The 17,762-nt window shown below is 41.0% G+C and overlaps 1 protein-coding gene across 1 annotated transcript in view; it reads left to right on the top strand.

Moving 5' to 3' along the window:
* ARAP2 (ArfGAP with RhoGAP domain, ankyrin repeat and PH domain 2) overlaps positions 1-12,442 on the top strand; it is a gene marked incomplete at both ends in the record, with an annotated part of 137,884 nt that extends 125,442 nt beyond the window's left edge. The window contains 3 exons of the mRNA XM_081332552.1: positions 11,350-11,513; positions 11,614-11,812; positions 12,360-12,442. Of these exons, the coding sequence (XP_081188678.1) occupies positions 11,350-11,513; positions 11,614-11,812; positions 12,360-12,442 (446 nt within the window). The remainder of the gene's footprint in view (positions 1-11,349; positions 11,514-11,613; positions 11,813-12,359) is intronic.
* Between the last annotated feature and the right edge of the window lie 5,320 nt (positions 12,443-17,762).

The following is a 17,762-nucleotide window of genomic DNA, read 5'->3' as shown; positions in this document are numbered from 1 at the left end:
ATGGTGATGATGATGATGATGGAAGGGACCTTGGAGGTCATCTAGGAAACCAGATACCATTTCAGACAAATGGCTGTCCAATGTCTTCTTAAAAACTTCCATTGTTGGAGCATTTACAACTTCTGGAGGCAAGTTGTTCCACTAGTTAATTGTTCTCAGTCAGGAAATTTCTCCTCAATTCTAGGTTGCTTCTCTCCTTATTAGTTTCCATCCATTGCTTCTTGTCCTGCGTTCAGGTGCTTTGGAGAACAGCTTGACTCCCTCTTCTTTGGGGCAACCCCTGAGATATTGAAACACTGCTGTCATGTCACCCCTCCTCCTTCTCGACATTAAACTAGACATTCCCAATTCCAGCAACCATTCCTTATATGTTTTAGCCTTCTGTCCCCTGATCATCTTTGTTACTCTTCTCTGCACTTTTTCTAGAGTCTCAACATCATTTTTTTACATCGTGGCGACCAAAATTGTATGCAATAGTCCAAGTGTGGTCTTACCAATGCATTGGGTCTTGCAAATTTAAATTTTTATTTAATTTGCAGTTATTTTTAGTGTTCCAGTGTCATACCAAGTCATCGTGCTAATCGTTGATGATGTTACTTAGTTTGGATAATAAAACGTCTGCAAGAAAACAACCAAGTTAAAAGAAGACCAAAGACCCATCAATGTGAGATTCACAATCTTTTTTAAAAGCAGATTCCCCCCTGCCCCCGGTAACTTCTCTTCTTTCAAAGTGGCTTCAATTCTTAAGAAAATCAAGGTGGCATTCCCGTGACAGCAAAACATATTTAAATATAGCAGTCTTTCCTCTGACTTAATTTGACATAATACAGTTAATCTTTGACGGTTTTGATTACCACTGGAAGCTTAATGATTAAATTTCCTTGGCTGCTTCTATCAACAAGGTAACATAGCATGTTGTGTATTCATATCTTATTTATAAGGTGCAGTCTTTGTTGTGCATCATTAATCTGATGAAGACCTAAAAGGTAATAACAGCATTTGTAGTTTGACTCCAGAGCGGTTCCTACTAATAACCACTTCACAGACCAGAAATCAACTTAGGCTTTCGAATATTCAGGGAAACTATTAGACTGGCTTCTGACAGTGAATTGCTAAGAATAAATTTGGAATATCAGCTAATAAGTCGTGGAAATCCAGCCATTACTGGTGACAATGATTTTAAGAGGAGGAGAAGTAAGAAAGTGCCTCTTTTATGAAAATTGGTGCGCTGAGCCATTTAGACAGAGATGAGTTTAGGCAGGCTAGTAAACCAGCGAGGCCATTTTGATTGTCAAGAACAGCGTATAAAAATACAACAGAGAATAAGAGCAATATATATATAAGAGCCGCTGATAGGGCTCGTAACTTGGGCATCCTCCTGGATTCACGGCTCAGTTTGGAAGATCATATAGGAGCCGTGGCCAGGGGGGCTTTTGCCCAGGTTCGCCTGGTGCACCAGTTGCGACCCTATTTGGACCGAGATGCCCTACGCACAGTCACTCATGCGCTTGTGACCTCCCAGTTAGACTACTGCAATGCTCTCTACATGGGGCTGCCCTTGAGGACCACTCGGAGGCTTCAGCTGGTGCAGAATGCAGCTGCGCGAGTAGTAATGGGAGTTTCCCAATACTCTCACGTAACACCTCTTCTCCGCGAGCTGCATTGGCTTTCAGTTCCCCTCCGGGTGAGATTCAAGGTGCTGGTGATGACCTATAAAGCCCTAAATGACATGGGTCCAGATTATCTCAGGGAGCACCTGCTGCCAGCATCAGCCTCCCATCGTCCTGTGCGCTCCCACAGGGAGGGCCTCCTTAGGGTTCTGCCGGTTAGGGAATGCCGGCGGGTGATTCCAAGGGGGAGGGCATTCTCTATGGAATGAACTGCCGGTGTGTGTTGTTTATAGCATTTTAATTGCCCTGTACACCGCCCCGAGTCCTTGGAGAGGGGCGGTATATAAATCTAAATAAAATAAAATAAAAATAAATAAATAATCTCTCTCTCTCTTTCTCTCTCTCTCTCTCTCTCTCTCTCTCATCTATCTATCAAACTCAACTTTCTACATCTTAACTTGAGTATTAGATATGTTCATTCCCCTGAGTTATTTATCAAAATAATAAAGGCGGGTTATAAATAAATCAGGTAAAAGAACAATAGCATGCTGTCAGTGAATCAGATTCTTAATATTAGATACATCCAAACATAGTAGAATAGAACACTGCAAAGATTTGATAAACTTTTAAAAAAGTCCTTTTTTCAAGGACATTGAGCATTAAAGGGAGGAACCAAACACATTCGGAGATGACTAACTGTATTTTGAAAAGTGAACCAGGGTGGAGAAAATATATTTTTGTAGCCTCTAAATGAAACCTCCCATGGTCAACGAACTGAAGCTTACAGATCTTCTTTATATGAATGGGGTTCTTTTTGCACTGATGATGTTACCTAGTTGGGTCATGAAACGTCTGCAAGAAAACCACCACACATCTGCAAGAAAAGCTCAGAGCCGCCACAGTTCAACCCTGAGCTACAAATATTCTCCTTTTTTAGTTATTTTGTTTGTTTGTTCACAGATTCATTGAACTTGAATATGAACTTTATCTTCATATTTTCTCATAAACAGCCAGACCGATTAAGAAGGTAAGGTATTAATGTAAAAACATCTTCTTGAATACCTCTTAGAAAACCTTTGAAATATTTTCATTGTTACCCCTCTACAATTTATTTTTAACCTACCTTATGTTTTTATGAACCACTTCAGAGGAACATTTGCTTTATTTTTTTTTTAAAGTAAACAGTTATTTTTAAAAGGGAAATATACATAATGTTTTATTTATAAATATATTGAAAATAATGCTTGGTTTTTGTTTTGTTTTTTTGCCCCCAAAGAAAATAAAACAGTCATATATTCTTTATGATATTCCTCCATGTTCCGGTTATCTAAGCATTAGAAAGACAGGGAGAATAACAATGTGAAGAATTCAGATAATCCTTCTAAAATTTATCGTGAGACATAATAAACAATTCAGAAAAACAAACTTTTCTTCCTGGATATAATTTAAGAGGGGAGGGGGGAGAACCCGCAAATGCTTGAATACTTTTGTTTTTCAGCAAAACAGGATGACATTTTCAGTTGAAGGATGAAAAGTGCCGAATATCTCCGCAATTTTTGAAGGGTTTTTAGTGACGCAACTTTTAACGGCTGTTTTTGATGTTTTTAGACAGAACATTATGATTTTTTTTTCTTTTGCAGTAGTAACTTTTTTGCAACAAACAACAACACTAAATTTCAGAGTTAGTTTGAAGTAAAAGACTGTATTCAAGGGATATATTTTCCTGGAGTTTATTAAACTTTTTTTTTAAAAAACCCTCTCTTAAACTAATAGAACAAGAAACATTGTTTGGAAATTGATCAAAGAGAGAAGCAACCTGGAATTAAGGAGAAACTTCCTAACAGTGAGGACAATCAACCAGTGGAACAGAAGCTGCCTCCAGAAATCGTGGGCACCCCATCACTGGAGGTTTTTAAGAAGAGACTATACATTCACCTGTCTGAGATGGTATAGGTTCTCCTGCTTGAGCAGGGGGCTGGACTAGAGGACCTCCAAGGTCCCTTCCAGCTCTATTCTATTCTATTCTATTCTATTCTATTCTATTCTATTCTATTCTATTCTATTCTATTCTATTCTATTCTATTCTATTCTATTCTATTCTATTCTTTCCATATTCTGTTCTGTTATTCTATTCTATTCTATTCTATTCTATTCTATTCTATTCTATTCTATTCTATTCTATTCTATTCTATTCTATTCTATTCTATTCTATTCTATTCTATTCTATTCTATTCTATTCTATTCTATTCTATTCTATTCTATTCTACTGTACATTCCTTCTATTCTATTCTACATTCCATTCCATTCCATTCCATTCCATTCCATTCTATTCTATTCTATTCTATTCTATTCTATTCTATTCTATTCTATTCTATTCTATTCTATTCTATTCTATTCTATTCTATTCTATTCTATTCTATTCTATTCTATTCCTCTATTCCAATATCTATTCTATTCTATTCTATTCTATTCTATTCTATTCTATTCTATTCTATTCTATTCTATTCTATTCTATTCTATTCTATTCTATTCTATTCTATTCTATTCTATTCTATTCTATTCTATTCTATTCTATTCTATTCTATTCTTATTCCATTCCACATTCTATTCTATTCTATTCTATTCTATTCTTATTCCATTCCACATTCTATTCTATTCTATTCTATTCTATTCTATTCTATTCTATTCTATTCTATTCTATTCTATTCTATTCTATTCTATTCTATTCTATTCTATTCTATTCTATTCTATTCTATTCTAGTCTATTCTATTCTATTCTATTCTATTCTATTCTATTCTATTCTATTCTATTCTATTCTATTCTATTCTATTCTATTCTAGTCTATTCTATTCTATTCTAGTCTAGTCTAGTCTATTCTAGTCTATTCTATTCCATTCTCTATTCTATTCTATTCTATTCTATTCTATTCTATTCTATTCTATTCTATTCTATTCTATTCTATTCTATTCTATTCTATTCTATTCTATTCTATTCTATTCTATTCTATTCTATTCTATTCTATTCTATTCTATTCTATTCTATTCTAGTCTAGTCTAGTCTAGTCTAGTCTAGTCTAGTCCAGTCTAGTCTAGTCTATTCACTGTTCTACTCTACTCTACTCTACTCTACTCTACTCTACTCTACTCTACTCTACTCTACTCTACTCTACTCTACTCTACTCCACTCTAGTCTATTCACTGTTCTGTTCTATTCTATTCTATTCTATTCTATTCTATTCTATTCTATTCTATTCTATTCTATTCTATTCTATTCTATTCTATTCTATTCTATTCTATTCTATTCTATTCTATTCTATTCTATTCTATTCTATAGTACAAGGAAGAAAAGTAAGTCTAGCTATCAACTTTATAAAACCATGTTCTTCTACATTTTGGATCAAATATGTCCTTGTGCAGAAAAGCTTTGAAAAACCAGTCGACTTGCTCTCTCTTCATTCTACCATAGAATCATCTTTGCTCTGCCATTCCACCCCCCCAGGCAGCCCTTGTTTCTGAATAATAATTTGGATTTCACTGAATCTGAAGTCATTTCTGACGAGCTTGTGAGCTACAGTCCCCTTCTCTGAGAATTCCATCATCTAAACTCTGTCCCCAAACCAGATCTAGCACATGCTCCATTAACCTGGCAGGGGGAGGATGGGATGGTGATTATATGGCTATAATCTTTCAAGAGGCTACAACCGCATTGATAGGAAATACGGAAACACGATGTTTGTTACAAAAACCTTGGCAATCTGTTTTAATGAGGTTGTATCTGCATGCATCAATATGAATGAGTAAGAATAATTTCAGCTCTTGGAAAAGGGATGACTATTTGCACAGTCATTAGGAGATGAGTGTTGGTTCCTTTGCTGAATCGATTACCATCTGACAAAAGCAGCTTTCTCATTTTTATTTTATTGTTATTTGGGGGGAATCCCACGTGATAATTCCCTATTTTTTTTAAATAAATAAACCTGCACAGTTCATCTTAGGAGTCTTCCACGTTTTATTCATTTCGTTTGTTTTTACACCAGTCCAGCTGTTCAGGGTTAGGAACAGGGGGTAGATGTATGAAATTCATCCTTAATTCCGTAATGAGAAAGTGATTCGCAAGATTCGAGAAATGGAACCAGGCCCCCCAAATTTGAACATTACAAAAATCATACATGAAATAAGGAGTAAAAGAAAAAAAGCCCATTAAGGGCGATATTATTGGGGTCATCCAAAGCCTCCACAGAGGAAATGAGGGGAAACATTTGGAGATCTTATTTTGCATTTTGGAGTACGCACCCTGGAAGAATGATTGTTATATGTCCATTTTATTTCTCCATGATACTGAATCTCTTCTAAAATAAGCTTTAACCCCACCCACATTTAGATTGTAGCCCTTGATATGTCATGCTGAGGTTGGCTAGATTGTTCAGCCAATAGGATGTGAGCATTTCTAAATTAAATTAAATTAAATTGTGACTGATTGATACATGAACTATCCTCCCTCCCTCCCTCCCTCCCTCCCTCCCTCCCTCCCTTCCCTCCTTCCTTCCTTCCTTCCTTCCTTCCTTCCTTCCTTCCTTCCTTCCACAGTTATGATTATTTTTGGTCACACCATCAGCCAGAGGTTTAGACTGAATCTGGCATTTTTGTTTACCTATCAAATCCAAGGGCCTGGTAAGAATAGATGTTGATATTCCATGGTGTTAGAAGTATTGTCACAGGAGGTAAGATATACCACATAAAGCTGCCTTTTGCAATTGACTGATGGTGAATTTGTCAATGCCAGCCGTGTCAAAGGAATGCTCCAGTTGTTTTCGGATTGCACCCAACCTGCCTATTACTATTGGTACTACCTTTGCTTTCTTTTGCTGTTGTTGTTTCCTGTCCTCTACCATCTTCTGGAGTCCATTTAGGCCCACGGCTACGGCTTCAGTGACTCCATCCAGCCACCTCATTCTCTGTCGTCCCCTTCTTCTATTGCCCTCCATCTTTCCCAGCATTAGGCTCTTCTCCAGTGAGTCCTTCCTTCTCATTAGGTGGCCAAAGTATTTGAGTTTTACCTTCAGGATCTGGCCTTCTAAAGAGCAGTCAGGGTTGATCTCCTCTAGGAAGCTAAAACTCAAGTACTTTGGCCACCTAATGAGAAGGAAGGACTCCCTGGAGAAGAGCCTAATGCTGGGGAAGATGGAGGGCAATAGAAGAAGGGGACGACAGAGAATGAGGTGGCTGGATGGAGTCACTGAAGCAGTAGGCGTGAGCTTAAATGGACTCCAGAAGATGGTAGAGGACAGGAAGGCCTGGAGGAATGTTGTCCATAGGGTCGCGATGGGTCGGACACGACTTCGCAGCTAACAACAACAACAGGACTGACCAGTTTGATCGCCTTGCAGTCCAAGGGACTCGCAGGAGTCTTCTCCAGCACCATAGTTCAAAGGCCTCAATCCTTTGGCGCTCAGCCTTTTTTATGGTCCAACCTTCACTGCCATACATTGCAATTTCTTTTGCTGGAGTCATTCTATTTCCATTTGCAGGTCTTTGTGTTTTGTTATCTTCTGCAGTTCTTTCTCTTCTCTTCTGCTGTCTCCAGCTATCGCCACCTCCCATCCAGTTCTTTAGTATGTCATTTCTGTATTGATATTCTTTATCATTCTTATTATGCCCATTCAATTAGAAGAAGATAACCTGATTAGATAACCTGATTAAGGGACGCGGTGGCTCAGTGGGCTAGGACACTGAGCTTGTCGATCAGATGGTCGGCAGTTTGGCAGGTCGAATCCCGAGTGCCGCGTAGCAGAGTGAGCGCCTGTTACTCATCCCAGCTTCTGCCAACCTAGCAGTTTGAAAGCACGTAAAAATGCAAGTAGAAAAATAGGGACCACTACGGTGGGAAGGTAACAGCATTCCGTGCGCCTTTGGCGTCTAGTCATGCCGGCCACATGACCACGGAGATGTCCTCGGACAAGCGCTGGCTCTTCGGATTTGAAACGGAGATGAGCACCGGCCCCTAGAGTCGGAAACGACTAGCATGCATGTGCAGGGGAACCTTTACCTTTACCTAACCTGATTAGATCCCAGAGGAATCATTGCACTCTTATATGATATTCACATATGCTCAGAACAGACCTATTTTTCCTGTCTACTTTCTCATATACCTTCATTTAACCACTCCTGCATGTTGAGAAACAACTGGATGCAACGATAAATTTGTGTACATCTGATTCCTCCTCTCTTGTTTGTTTCGCTAGCCTAGCCTAGCTTACCATCTCATTTGACTGAAATTCAAGAAATGTACTTTATTTTTTAATGTTGAATCACCCATGTGACTTCACTGAGCTAGCGAATGATTAGCAACTCTCCACAAAAACAAAAGTACAGCAAATTGGAGGGGGTGTGTGTCTTTAGTTTGGCACAGAGGGCGATAAGGGACAACAGGATCGAAGTCTATAAAATCAGGTATGGCGAGAGAGAATGTTTTGCTCCCTCTCTCATAACGTTGTTATCTGGTAAAAATGTATACAGGAGGTTTTAGGATTAATGGAAGCCTTCCTCCCCCACACTCAAAGCTGAGGACCCAGATTGCTGTGTGTGGTGGTGGTGGTGGGGGCAGCATGGTGACTCTGTAAACTGCTTAGAGAGGGCTGTAAAGGAATATGAAGCAGTATATAAATCTAAGTGCTATTGCTATTAGAAATAATTCGATGTCAGATAAGGGAGGCAACTGTTCTCAGTTTAATTCACGGGATTTTAGATCGGGTGCAAGAGAATAGTAATCGTGTCTATTCTGCTACGTGTGACTTAACATGTGAAGGAGAGCATGATGGTTTTTAATTTTTTTAAAAAAGTAAAAGCAAAAAACAAAACAAAAACACTTTGAATTTGCTGCATTTGCAATTTGAGCTGATCAAAAAAAATGCACCCTAGAAACCGGCAATGAGAAATATATATTGTTGCTAAGAGAAACATCGGTAGCACTCGATTCCCAGATTGTTAGAAAGGTCTGGAGGCCATTATTTCAGTAGCCAATGGCAAGTTTCCTCATTATCCCCCAAAAAGCTCACTCCTTGCCAGATCAGCCAAGCTTGTTGATTCTGAAAAGAATAGAATAACAGAGTTGGAAGGGACCTTGGAGGTCTTCTAGTCCAGCCCCTCTGCTCAGGCAGGAAACCCTACACCATTTCAGACAAGTGGCTGTCCAATCTCTTCTTTAAAAGTTCCAGTGTTGGAGCATTCACAGCTTCTGGAGGCAGCTTGTTCCACTTGTTAATTGTTCTCGCTGTCAGGAAATTTCTCCTTAATTCCAGGTTGCTTCTCTCCTTGATTAGCTTCCATCTGTTACTTCTTGTCCTGCCCTCAGATGCTTTGGGGAATAGGTTGACCCCCTCTTCTTTGTGGCAGCCTCTGAGATATTGGAAGACTGCTATCATGTCCCCCCTTGTCCTTCTCTTCATTAAACTAGGTAAAGGTAAAGTTTCCCCGCACATGCGTGCTAGTCATTTCCGACTCTAGGGGCCGGTGCTCATCTCCGTTTCAAAGCCGAAGAGCCAGCGCTTGTCCGAGGACGTCTCCGTGGTCATGTGGCCGGCATGACTAGACACCAAAGGCGCACGGAACGCTGTTACCTTCCCACCGTAGTGGTCCCTATTTTTCTACTTGCATTTTTACATGCTTTCGAACTGCTAGGTTGGCAGAAGCTGGGACGAGTAACAGGCGCTCACTCTGTTACGCTGCACTCGGGATTCGACCTGCCAAACTGCTGATCTTCTGATCGACAAGCTCAGTGTTCTAACCCACTGAGCCACCACGTCCCTCATTAAACTAGACATACCCAATTCCAGCAACCGTTCCTTGTATGTTTTAGTCTCCAGTCCCCTAATCATCTTTCTTGCTCTTCTCTGCACAAAGATGATCAGGGGAATTGGAGGTTAAAACTTATAAAGAAGAGATTCACCTTTTTTGCCAGATCAAAGAAAGATGGATGGGGAAAAATATATATCTGAAAGTCTTGGTGAAAACCCTAAGGTTTTAGGCAACTGCCAAAGAGTCTGACAACATTATGGCTATGTCCAGTTAGTCATCCGAATGATTTGAAGGGTTTTTTTGGTTTTTTTTTAGAATATGCAAAGTATAGATATTAGCAGTTTATATAGCAGTGAGAATCACCTCCCTGATCACAAACACTTCTTAAGATTTATGGTAAAGGGCATTAATTGTCAAGTGAAATTGCACAGGGACTTCCCAAAGGGTCAATAAAAAATAAAATCAATCGACAGACATGTTTTCTTCCTACCTGACCTGGAACCTCAACGCCGTCTATCGCAAGGGTGCCTTGCATGCCAACAGGGCCAAGTAAATTGGGGGAATGTCAAATGATATGGTGTAAAATGAAACTGTTCTCTGCGTATGGCCCACAGGGGTAGCATTTTGGACAGTTGCCTCCCGCTGAAAATGCTGACTAATTTATTCTAGGAAGGCACCGACCTTGACAAAATGAGTCCGAATGAGTTGCTTAAAAAGTTGTCCCTCCCCGGAAGAGTTTAACCAGTGTGACTCCAAGCGTGCTTGCTGTAAAGGGTCATCCCTGCTTTTTCTCCAAGGAAAGAAGTGAGCCCTATTCCCTGTTCTGATTTGCCTGGAGCCCACCTCCATCTCCTGGATGATGCCTTGGTTTATTTTGTTAGAGTGACCTTGTTTAGCCCCCACCAAAATCCAATCCTACCTCACCATGGTGCTGGTGAGGTGAATGGTATAAGCCAGGGGTAGGCAACCTTGGCTCTCTTATGGACTTCAACTCCCAGAACAGCTAAGAACAGCTAAGATCCTGCACCGAACCTTCAAACTCCAAGGCTTCTGTTAGAGCAGGGGTCTTCAAACATGGCCCTTTTATGATTTGTGGACTTCAACTCCCAGAATTCCTGAGCCAGCCTGGCTCAGCTTGGAAACCTCTCCCTTTCCCCTCAGCATGGCTGGCTCAGGAATTCTGGGAGTTGAAGTCCACAAGTCATAAAGCGGCCTAGGCCTAGGCCAGGGGTGGGCAACCTTAGCTCATTTATGATTCGTGGACTTCAACTCCCAGAATTCCTGAGCCAGCATGGCTCAGCTTGGAAACCTCTCCCTTTCCCCTCAGCGTGGCTGGCTCAGGAATTCTGGGAGTTGAAGTCCATGAGTCACAAAAGGGCCATTGTTTCCCACCTTTGCCTTAGCCCAGGGGTAGGCAACCTTGGCTCTTTTATGACTCGTGGACTTCAACTCCCAGAATTCCTGAGCCAGCCTGGCTCAGCTTGGAAACCTCTCCCTTTCCCCTCAGCATGGCTGGCTCAGGAATTCTGGGAGTTGAAGTCCACAAGTCATAAAGCGGCCTAGGCCTAGGCCAGGGGTGGGCAAGCTTAGCTCATTTATGATTCGTGGACTTCAACTCCCAGAATTCCTGAGCCAGCATGGCTCAGCTTAGAAACCTCTCCCTTTCCCCTCAGCATGGCTGGCTGAGGAATTCTGGGAGTTGAAGTCCACGAGTCATAAAAGAGCCGAGGTTGCCTAGCCCTGGTATAAGCCTATTATCAACCAGTTCACACCAGAACCGGTAGCTAATTTTTTGTGGCCCAGGCCCAGAATGGACATCCGGAAGCAGCATCCACACAGAGAACCGGCTGTTCACCCATTCGAATCCCACCCCTGCCTATTATACTGGCCAACGTGACTCTTGTGATGTCTCTCTGGGACAACTCCTCTGACTCTTCCTTGGCAGCTGGCTGGAGGGAGTATGAGGAGTTCATTCCTGGCACGTCAGGGACTGGGCTAATTAATGACTCTGAACGGCCAGCCAAAAGAGATTTGCAGGAGGCTTCGGCTGAGGACAGCTTGCAGGGACAAACAGTCAGTGAAGCGGAGGAGGAGGAGCTGTCTTCTGTGGTAGATCCGAGAGCACGCAGAGCAGAAAAAAGACAGGGACAGTGGAGTTCTGCCAGAATACTCAGGAGAAGGCCCCGCCCATTTTGATGGGGTGCACCAGAAAGCTATTTGTCAGCCTGAATGTGTTGAGGAAGATGAGTTGGAACTGGAGCCAACGGAGATGGAGGGGGAGACGTCGTTGGCTTCGGAGGAATATGGGGAGGAGCAGGCCAAGGCAGGCCAGGGCCTGTCAGGATTGAGATGGCTTGTAGGCAGGGAGGAACAGGGGCAGGATGACCAAGAGAGGCTAAATAGCGAACGTGAAAGACAGAGCTCAGGCGATGAGCAAGGACCACACACACACACACCCCTCCTGATCCTCGAGCACGGAGAGTGGAGAGAAGGTTAGAGCAGCGCACGCTGACCTGACTACTCAGGAGGAGAGCGTCCTGCCTCTTTCCACAAGCCACACCTGGGGACTAAGACTTAAGGAGATGCTGTGGGGAGGGGCATTTGTCGGGAACAAACACTGAATTCATGGAAGGTTGTGTGCCGTTGCCGACATTGGATGTTTCCTGGACTCCTTGCTTTATTTCCTGCTTCCTGGATTAATTACCTTGTTCCTTTACTTCCTGGACTCATTGATTTAGTGCCTTGCCCTGCTGGATATCTTGTTTTGGCAGCAGTTGTGCTAGACCAGGGGTAGGCAACCTCAGCTCTTTTATGACTCATGGACTTCAACTCCCAGAATTCCTGAGTCAGCTATGCTGACTCAGAAATTCTGGGAGTTGAAGTCCATGAGTCATAAAAGAGCCGAGGTTGCCTATCCCTGTGCTAGACTGATTCCACTTTCCGCTCTGCCCCCAGGTTTTGCCATCCCTTGTGCTGAACAGGACATAGATCCCGATGTTAAGCAAAGTTGCTTAATGGAGCCCCATGGAACTTCATGAAGGAAAGGCTGGAAAAACAGTTTCCTAGCACTAATTATTGTTATTGCTTTCCAGATCAAGATAGAATGCAATTCCATTCCTTGCTAGCTCTCGCTCCAACAGTTGAACTTTAAATCCTTCTAATTCAATCACAATCGTTTGCAATATTCATCTGACACTATTGCTGTTTTTTTTTAAAAAAGTAGTTTTACTTTTGATATAAGCTGCTTATTACTCATCAACGACTAGGAGAAAATATAGCTGTGGCAACCCATAACGTCAGACCTCATCTTTGTATAAAGTTCATATTTGTAAGCACGCCGTGTGTTTATCTTTTAGTATTTTGATGGGCACATTTTGACACAGTTCAGAATTGCTAAAGATGATTTTTTTCTCCAGGGATCATGGCCTCATTATTTTTGAGATGCAGCTAATAAAATTAACATTGTGCCTTTCTGACAGAAGATAGACCAACGTCCAGGACAAGTTAATTTTCTAGGTATGAAACGTCTGCTCTGATTTTTCCTATTTTCATCTTTATCCTTCTCTCTCCAGCCCAGGTTTTTTTATTTTTTCATTCTGAAGACTCTAAAAGTGACATGTGTTTAATATTTGATGGATGCAAAGAGACAGAATAAAACGAGGCAAACTAATAACACTCGAGCTCATACAGAATTGAAGCAGACGGAGTCTGTGAGAAATGGAGAGGTGGACTTCTAGGGGTGTGGGAACTTTATGACTGTGAGAATTGATGTCACTTGATGGGCTATCAAAGTTCTGAAAAAGAGATTATAGAACAAACCTCTGTTTTTCTTTTCCTCAGAAAAAGAGATCAGCTCTGTAGCAATGTGCTATAAAGTGAAGAAGAACAGAGAAGTGAAGCGTGCAAACCAGCATCTTCATTTCCTGTGTCGGATGAGGAGACCACATCTTTCTCCTTCTGTCCTGGCCACTTTTTACAGAGGCATGATGGAGAGCATTTTAACAAACTGCATCACTGCCTGGTTTGGTGGCAGCTGTGCCTCAGATAGAAGGTCCATACCGAAAGTGGTAAGGACAGCTGGGAAGATGATAGGAAGCTTGCTTCCTGTTATTCAGGAAGCTGCTTATAAGTGTTGTGTGCTCAGAGCTCGGAGCATTATTAGAGACCCCACACACCCACTTCACGGTCTGTTTCTGTTGCTGCCTTCTGGGAGGAGGTTTTGAAGTATTTACAGCAGAACTACTAGATTCTTTAACAGCTTTGTCCCTTATGCCATCCGCCTTGTAAATTCACAGGATTTATTTTTTTTTGCCATGAATATACATTCATTCAAAATAGACTGTGATGTTTCTCTGTGTCGTATATTTGTGTGTATGTGGATATATGCAAAATGTTATTTTTTTGAGAGCTAAATGCAACAAAATTTCATTTTAATGTATGCTGATTAGCATACATTTAAAGTGACAATAAAGATTCTACTCTACTCTACTCTGTTCTGTTCTGTTCCGTTCCATTCCTTTCCATAAGGTTGCAACAAAGGAAGTTTAGAAGTTGATCAAGCTGTTGGAAAATGCAGGATTTTTGGGGGGTGGGGGGAGAGCCACGGATTATATTTCCTTTTAAATGTACTGGTTGTTCCCCTGTGCAGACTGTCCAGTAATAGCCCTAGGTAGACCCAGTGGTGATTGAAGCACTCAGAGCTGGGACTCCTAAGCTGGGAAAGTGGATCCAACAGAACCGAGGAAGAACATCAGAGATCTCTGTCTGGAAAACTGCAGGTCTAAGAACAGCTAAGATCCTGCACAGAACCCTCAAACTCCAAGGCTTCTGTTAGAGCAGGGGTCTTCAAACTTGGCCCTTTCATGACTTGTGGACTTCAATTCCCAGAATTCCTCAGCCAGGCATGCCTGGCTGAGGAATTCTGGGAATTGAAGTCCACAAGTCATAAAAGGGCTAAGTTTGAAGACCCCTGTGTTAGAGGACCTGAGACTGAAGAAAACACAGACCACTCATGGGGTGAGAAAGAAATTTGTTTGTGTATACATTTTCTTTCTTTCTTTCTTTCTTTCTTTCTTTCTTTCTTTCTTTCTTTCTTTCTTTCTTTCTTTCTTTCTTTCTTTCTTTCTTTCTTTCTTTCTTTCTTTCTTTCTTTCTCTGTGTATCTCTCTGTGTACACTTCCACACATTGTGTGTGTGTGTGTGTGTGTGTGTGTGTGTGTGTGTGTGTGTGTGAAACTCAATTTTTATGATCCTGTAATCCCTTAATTCTGGGTAGAGTTGGGGTGACTAAATGGAGCTGAGCATTTACTGGCTGGATGCCCTACCTGACACCACATGGAGTTTGTAGCAGATATTTTTCCTTTGTGCCCTAGAAAGAAACACCTGTCACATAACCTAGGATTGAACTCTCAACCTCCCAAGTGGGAGATGAGTATCTTCACCATTAGGCCATCTCTCTCTCTCTCTCTCTCTCTCTGTCTCTCTCTCTCTCTCTCTCTCTCTCTCTCTCTCTCTCTCTCTCTCTCTCTCTCTCTCTCTCTCCAAAGCCCCAAAGGGAAAGTTTTGTATGACTAGATTATTTCAAAATTTGCACATAGTAAAGAGTTAGTTCAAAGATGGGCAACTATAGCCCCTTTGTGACCTATGGACTTCAACTCCCAGAGTTCTTAGCATGGCTGGGTCAAAAATTCTGGGAGTTGAAGTCCACAGGTCATCAAAGGTCCATAGTTGTCCACCCTTGAGTTAAATGTGCTCTCTCTCGCTCTCTCTCTCTCTCTCTGTCTCCCCCTCCCTCCCTCCCTCTCATCTATCTACTTACCTATTATCTTGCTCTTTCTCTCCCCATATCTGTCTGTCTGTCTATCTATCTATCTATCTATCTATCTATCTATCTATCTATCTATCTATCTATCTATCTATCTATCTGTATCTATCTAAATCTCTATCTATCTATCTATCTATCTATCTATCTATCTATCTATCTATCTATCTATCTATCTATCTATCTATCTCTATCTATCATCTATCTATCTATCTATCTATCTATCTATCTATCTATCTATCTATCTATCTATCTATCTATCTATCTATCTGTCTATGATATTTTTCATCCATTTTCACTCAAATCAGTAGGAAAGAAATATTGTTTTTCTTTTTTCCCCCCACCACAGCAACAGAAAGCTTTGTGATATTCATAATGCTAAGAGAGGATCTAATTCTTACATGTCTCTTAAATGCACTGCTTTTTTGTAAAAGAAAAAGGTGCCAGAACTCACACATGTCATACAACCCGCCTTGCCTACCCTACAAGGTTCCATCCAAAAAAGGTGCCAGAACTCCGTTCTGAGCGTTCTATGAGAAAAAAAGCCCTGCTTAAATGACCAAATAGCCTTAAACAGTTTCCCCAGATTCTGTTGTTGCTTTGCACCAATGACATAAGTATAACACAATCATTAACAGAAAGCTGTTCTCACCTTGACAATCAGTACAAGAGCTGAAGGTCCTTTTTCAGCACTAATAGTTTTATTTTTTCAAAGCAATTAGAAATGATCAAATTAGTAGGGACAAGAAGAAGCTCTCTGGCACACGGAGAATAGAAATACAGCTATTGATCATTCCCTCATTTAAATTCCAGACTTTCAATGCTGACGCCAATTGCTGATTTAAACCCTACAAGCTAAATTATGCCGGTTGCTAAGTGACGACAAACAGTGCAATTCAAAACATTTATAACAGCCATCAGAGTTTTACTGTCCAGAGTATAAATTATAATTACGCATTACAGAGGCAACGATCATTCATTTGCAAACTAGAATTGTATGTTTTGCTTATTTTTTTGTTTTTTTTAAATGGTACTTTTCTGCTTGGGATTTTGTTTGGGGAAAACATTTGTGTGATAACTTTTTACAAGGCGGGGATGGAAAGCATCTTCAGTCATGGAGCCATCTATTTGGCCAAGATTTTAGGACCTTTAGGTAGATAATGGTGATGCCCTGCTTTCTAAAAAGTGTCCCCATTTGTATCATCCTCACTGCTAGCTAGTCACTTTAGATTCTAGTCTTCATTATCACCAACAAAGGCAAATGAGACTTACTGCTTGGGTTCCCATGCCCACTTTGTATCTCTAGCATATGGAGAAGGTAGACTAGACTAGAATAATAACTTTATTGTCACTTTAAATGTACACTAATCGGCATACATTAAAATGAAATTTTATTGTATTCAGCTCTCAAAGGGTCGCTGCCTCCGATATACACTACATAAATATGACAAAAATAAATAAATAAACAAACAAACACATAATTATGCACATACCCACATATATTATACGACACAGAGAAACAACAGTCTAGTTTGGGTTATGTATACATGCGCATGGCGAGAAAAACGAATCCTGCGAGTTTACCAGACCGATGGCATGGGGAGCAAAGCTATTACAGAAACGGGTAGTCCTGCTATAAATACTTCTAAACCTCCTCCCAGAGGGCAGCAACAGAAACAGACCATAACGTTGGGGGTCTGTGGGATCTCTAACAATGCTTTGAGCTCTAAGCACATAGTGCTTAGAAGCAGCATCCTGAATACCAAGGAGTGAGCTTCCTGTGATCTTCCGGGCTGTCCTTACCACCCTGTGTATGGACCTTCTATCTGAGGCACTGCAAGAAAACCACCAAGCTCATCCACTATTCAGCCCTTTTAATCTGTAAAACCTGATCAGGGAACAAAGAACAAAAAATGGTATGATTTCCTCTATACTGTATTTCAGTCCATTATAAGAAAAATTCAACTGAAATAAACTCCAGATACTTTGCAAATTCAAAAAGATACAGAAATCCAGTGGTGAGTGTCTAAAAAGTCTCTCTCTCTCTCTCTCTCTCTCTCTCTCTCTCTCTCTCTCTCTCTCTCTCTCTCTCTCTCTCTCTCTCTCTCTCTCTCTCTCTCTCTCACACACACACACACACACACACACACAAACACACACACACACACACACACACCCTGAATGCCTGCCATGCTTCCAAACCTTAAGATATTCAGTTTCTACTGTTTTTCACAGGTTGTTAAAGAAAACATTAGCAAACTGGATTACAAAAAGAAAGCAGGGAAAATCACAGAATTTTGGGGTGGAGACCGGTGCGTATTTCATTCTGAACAAGCACTTCATCTCAAAGAAGCTCAGGAAATGTGGCTCTTCCGATGACAGAGACAAAACAAATAAAACACTTGACTTTACCTCGAGAGGAGGAGAACAGATGATGAGCTTAAAACATTTACCCAGTTAAATGATGAAGTGAGGCGAAGGACATTACCTCGGAGCGATTTATCAGTGTTTAATAGTTGGCGAGCAAGACTGGACGC

The sequence above is a fragment of the Vipera berus genome (genome assembly GCF_964194415.1).
Source record: "Vipera berus genome assembly, chromosome: 7".
NCBI lineage: Eukaryota > Metazoa > Chordata > Lepidosauria > Squamata > Viperidae > Vipera > Vipera berus.
This window is presented reverse-complemented; position numbering and strand designations above follow the sequence as displayed.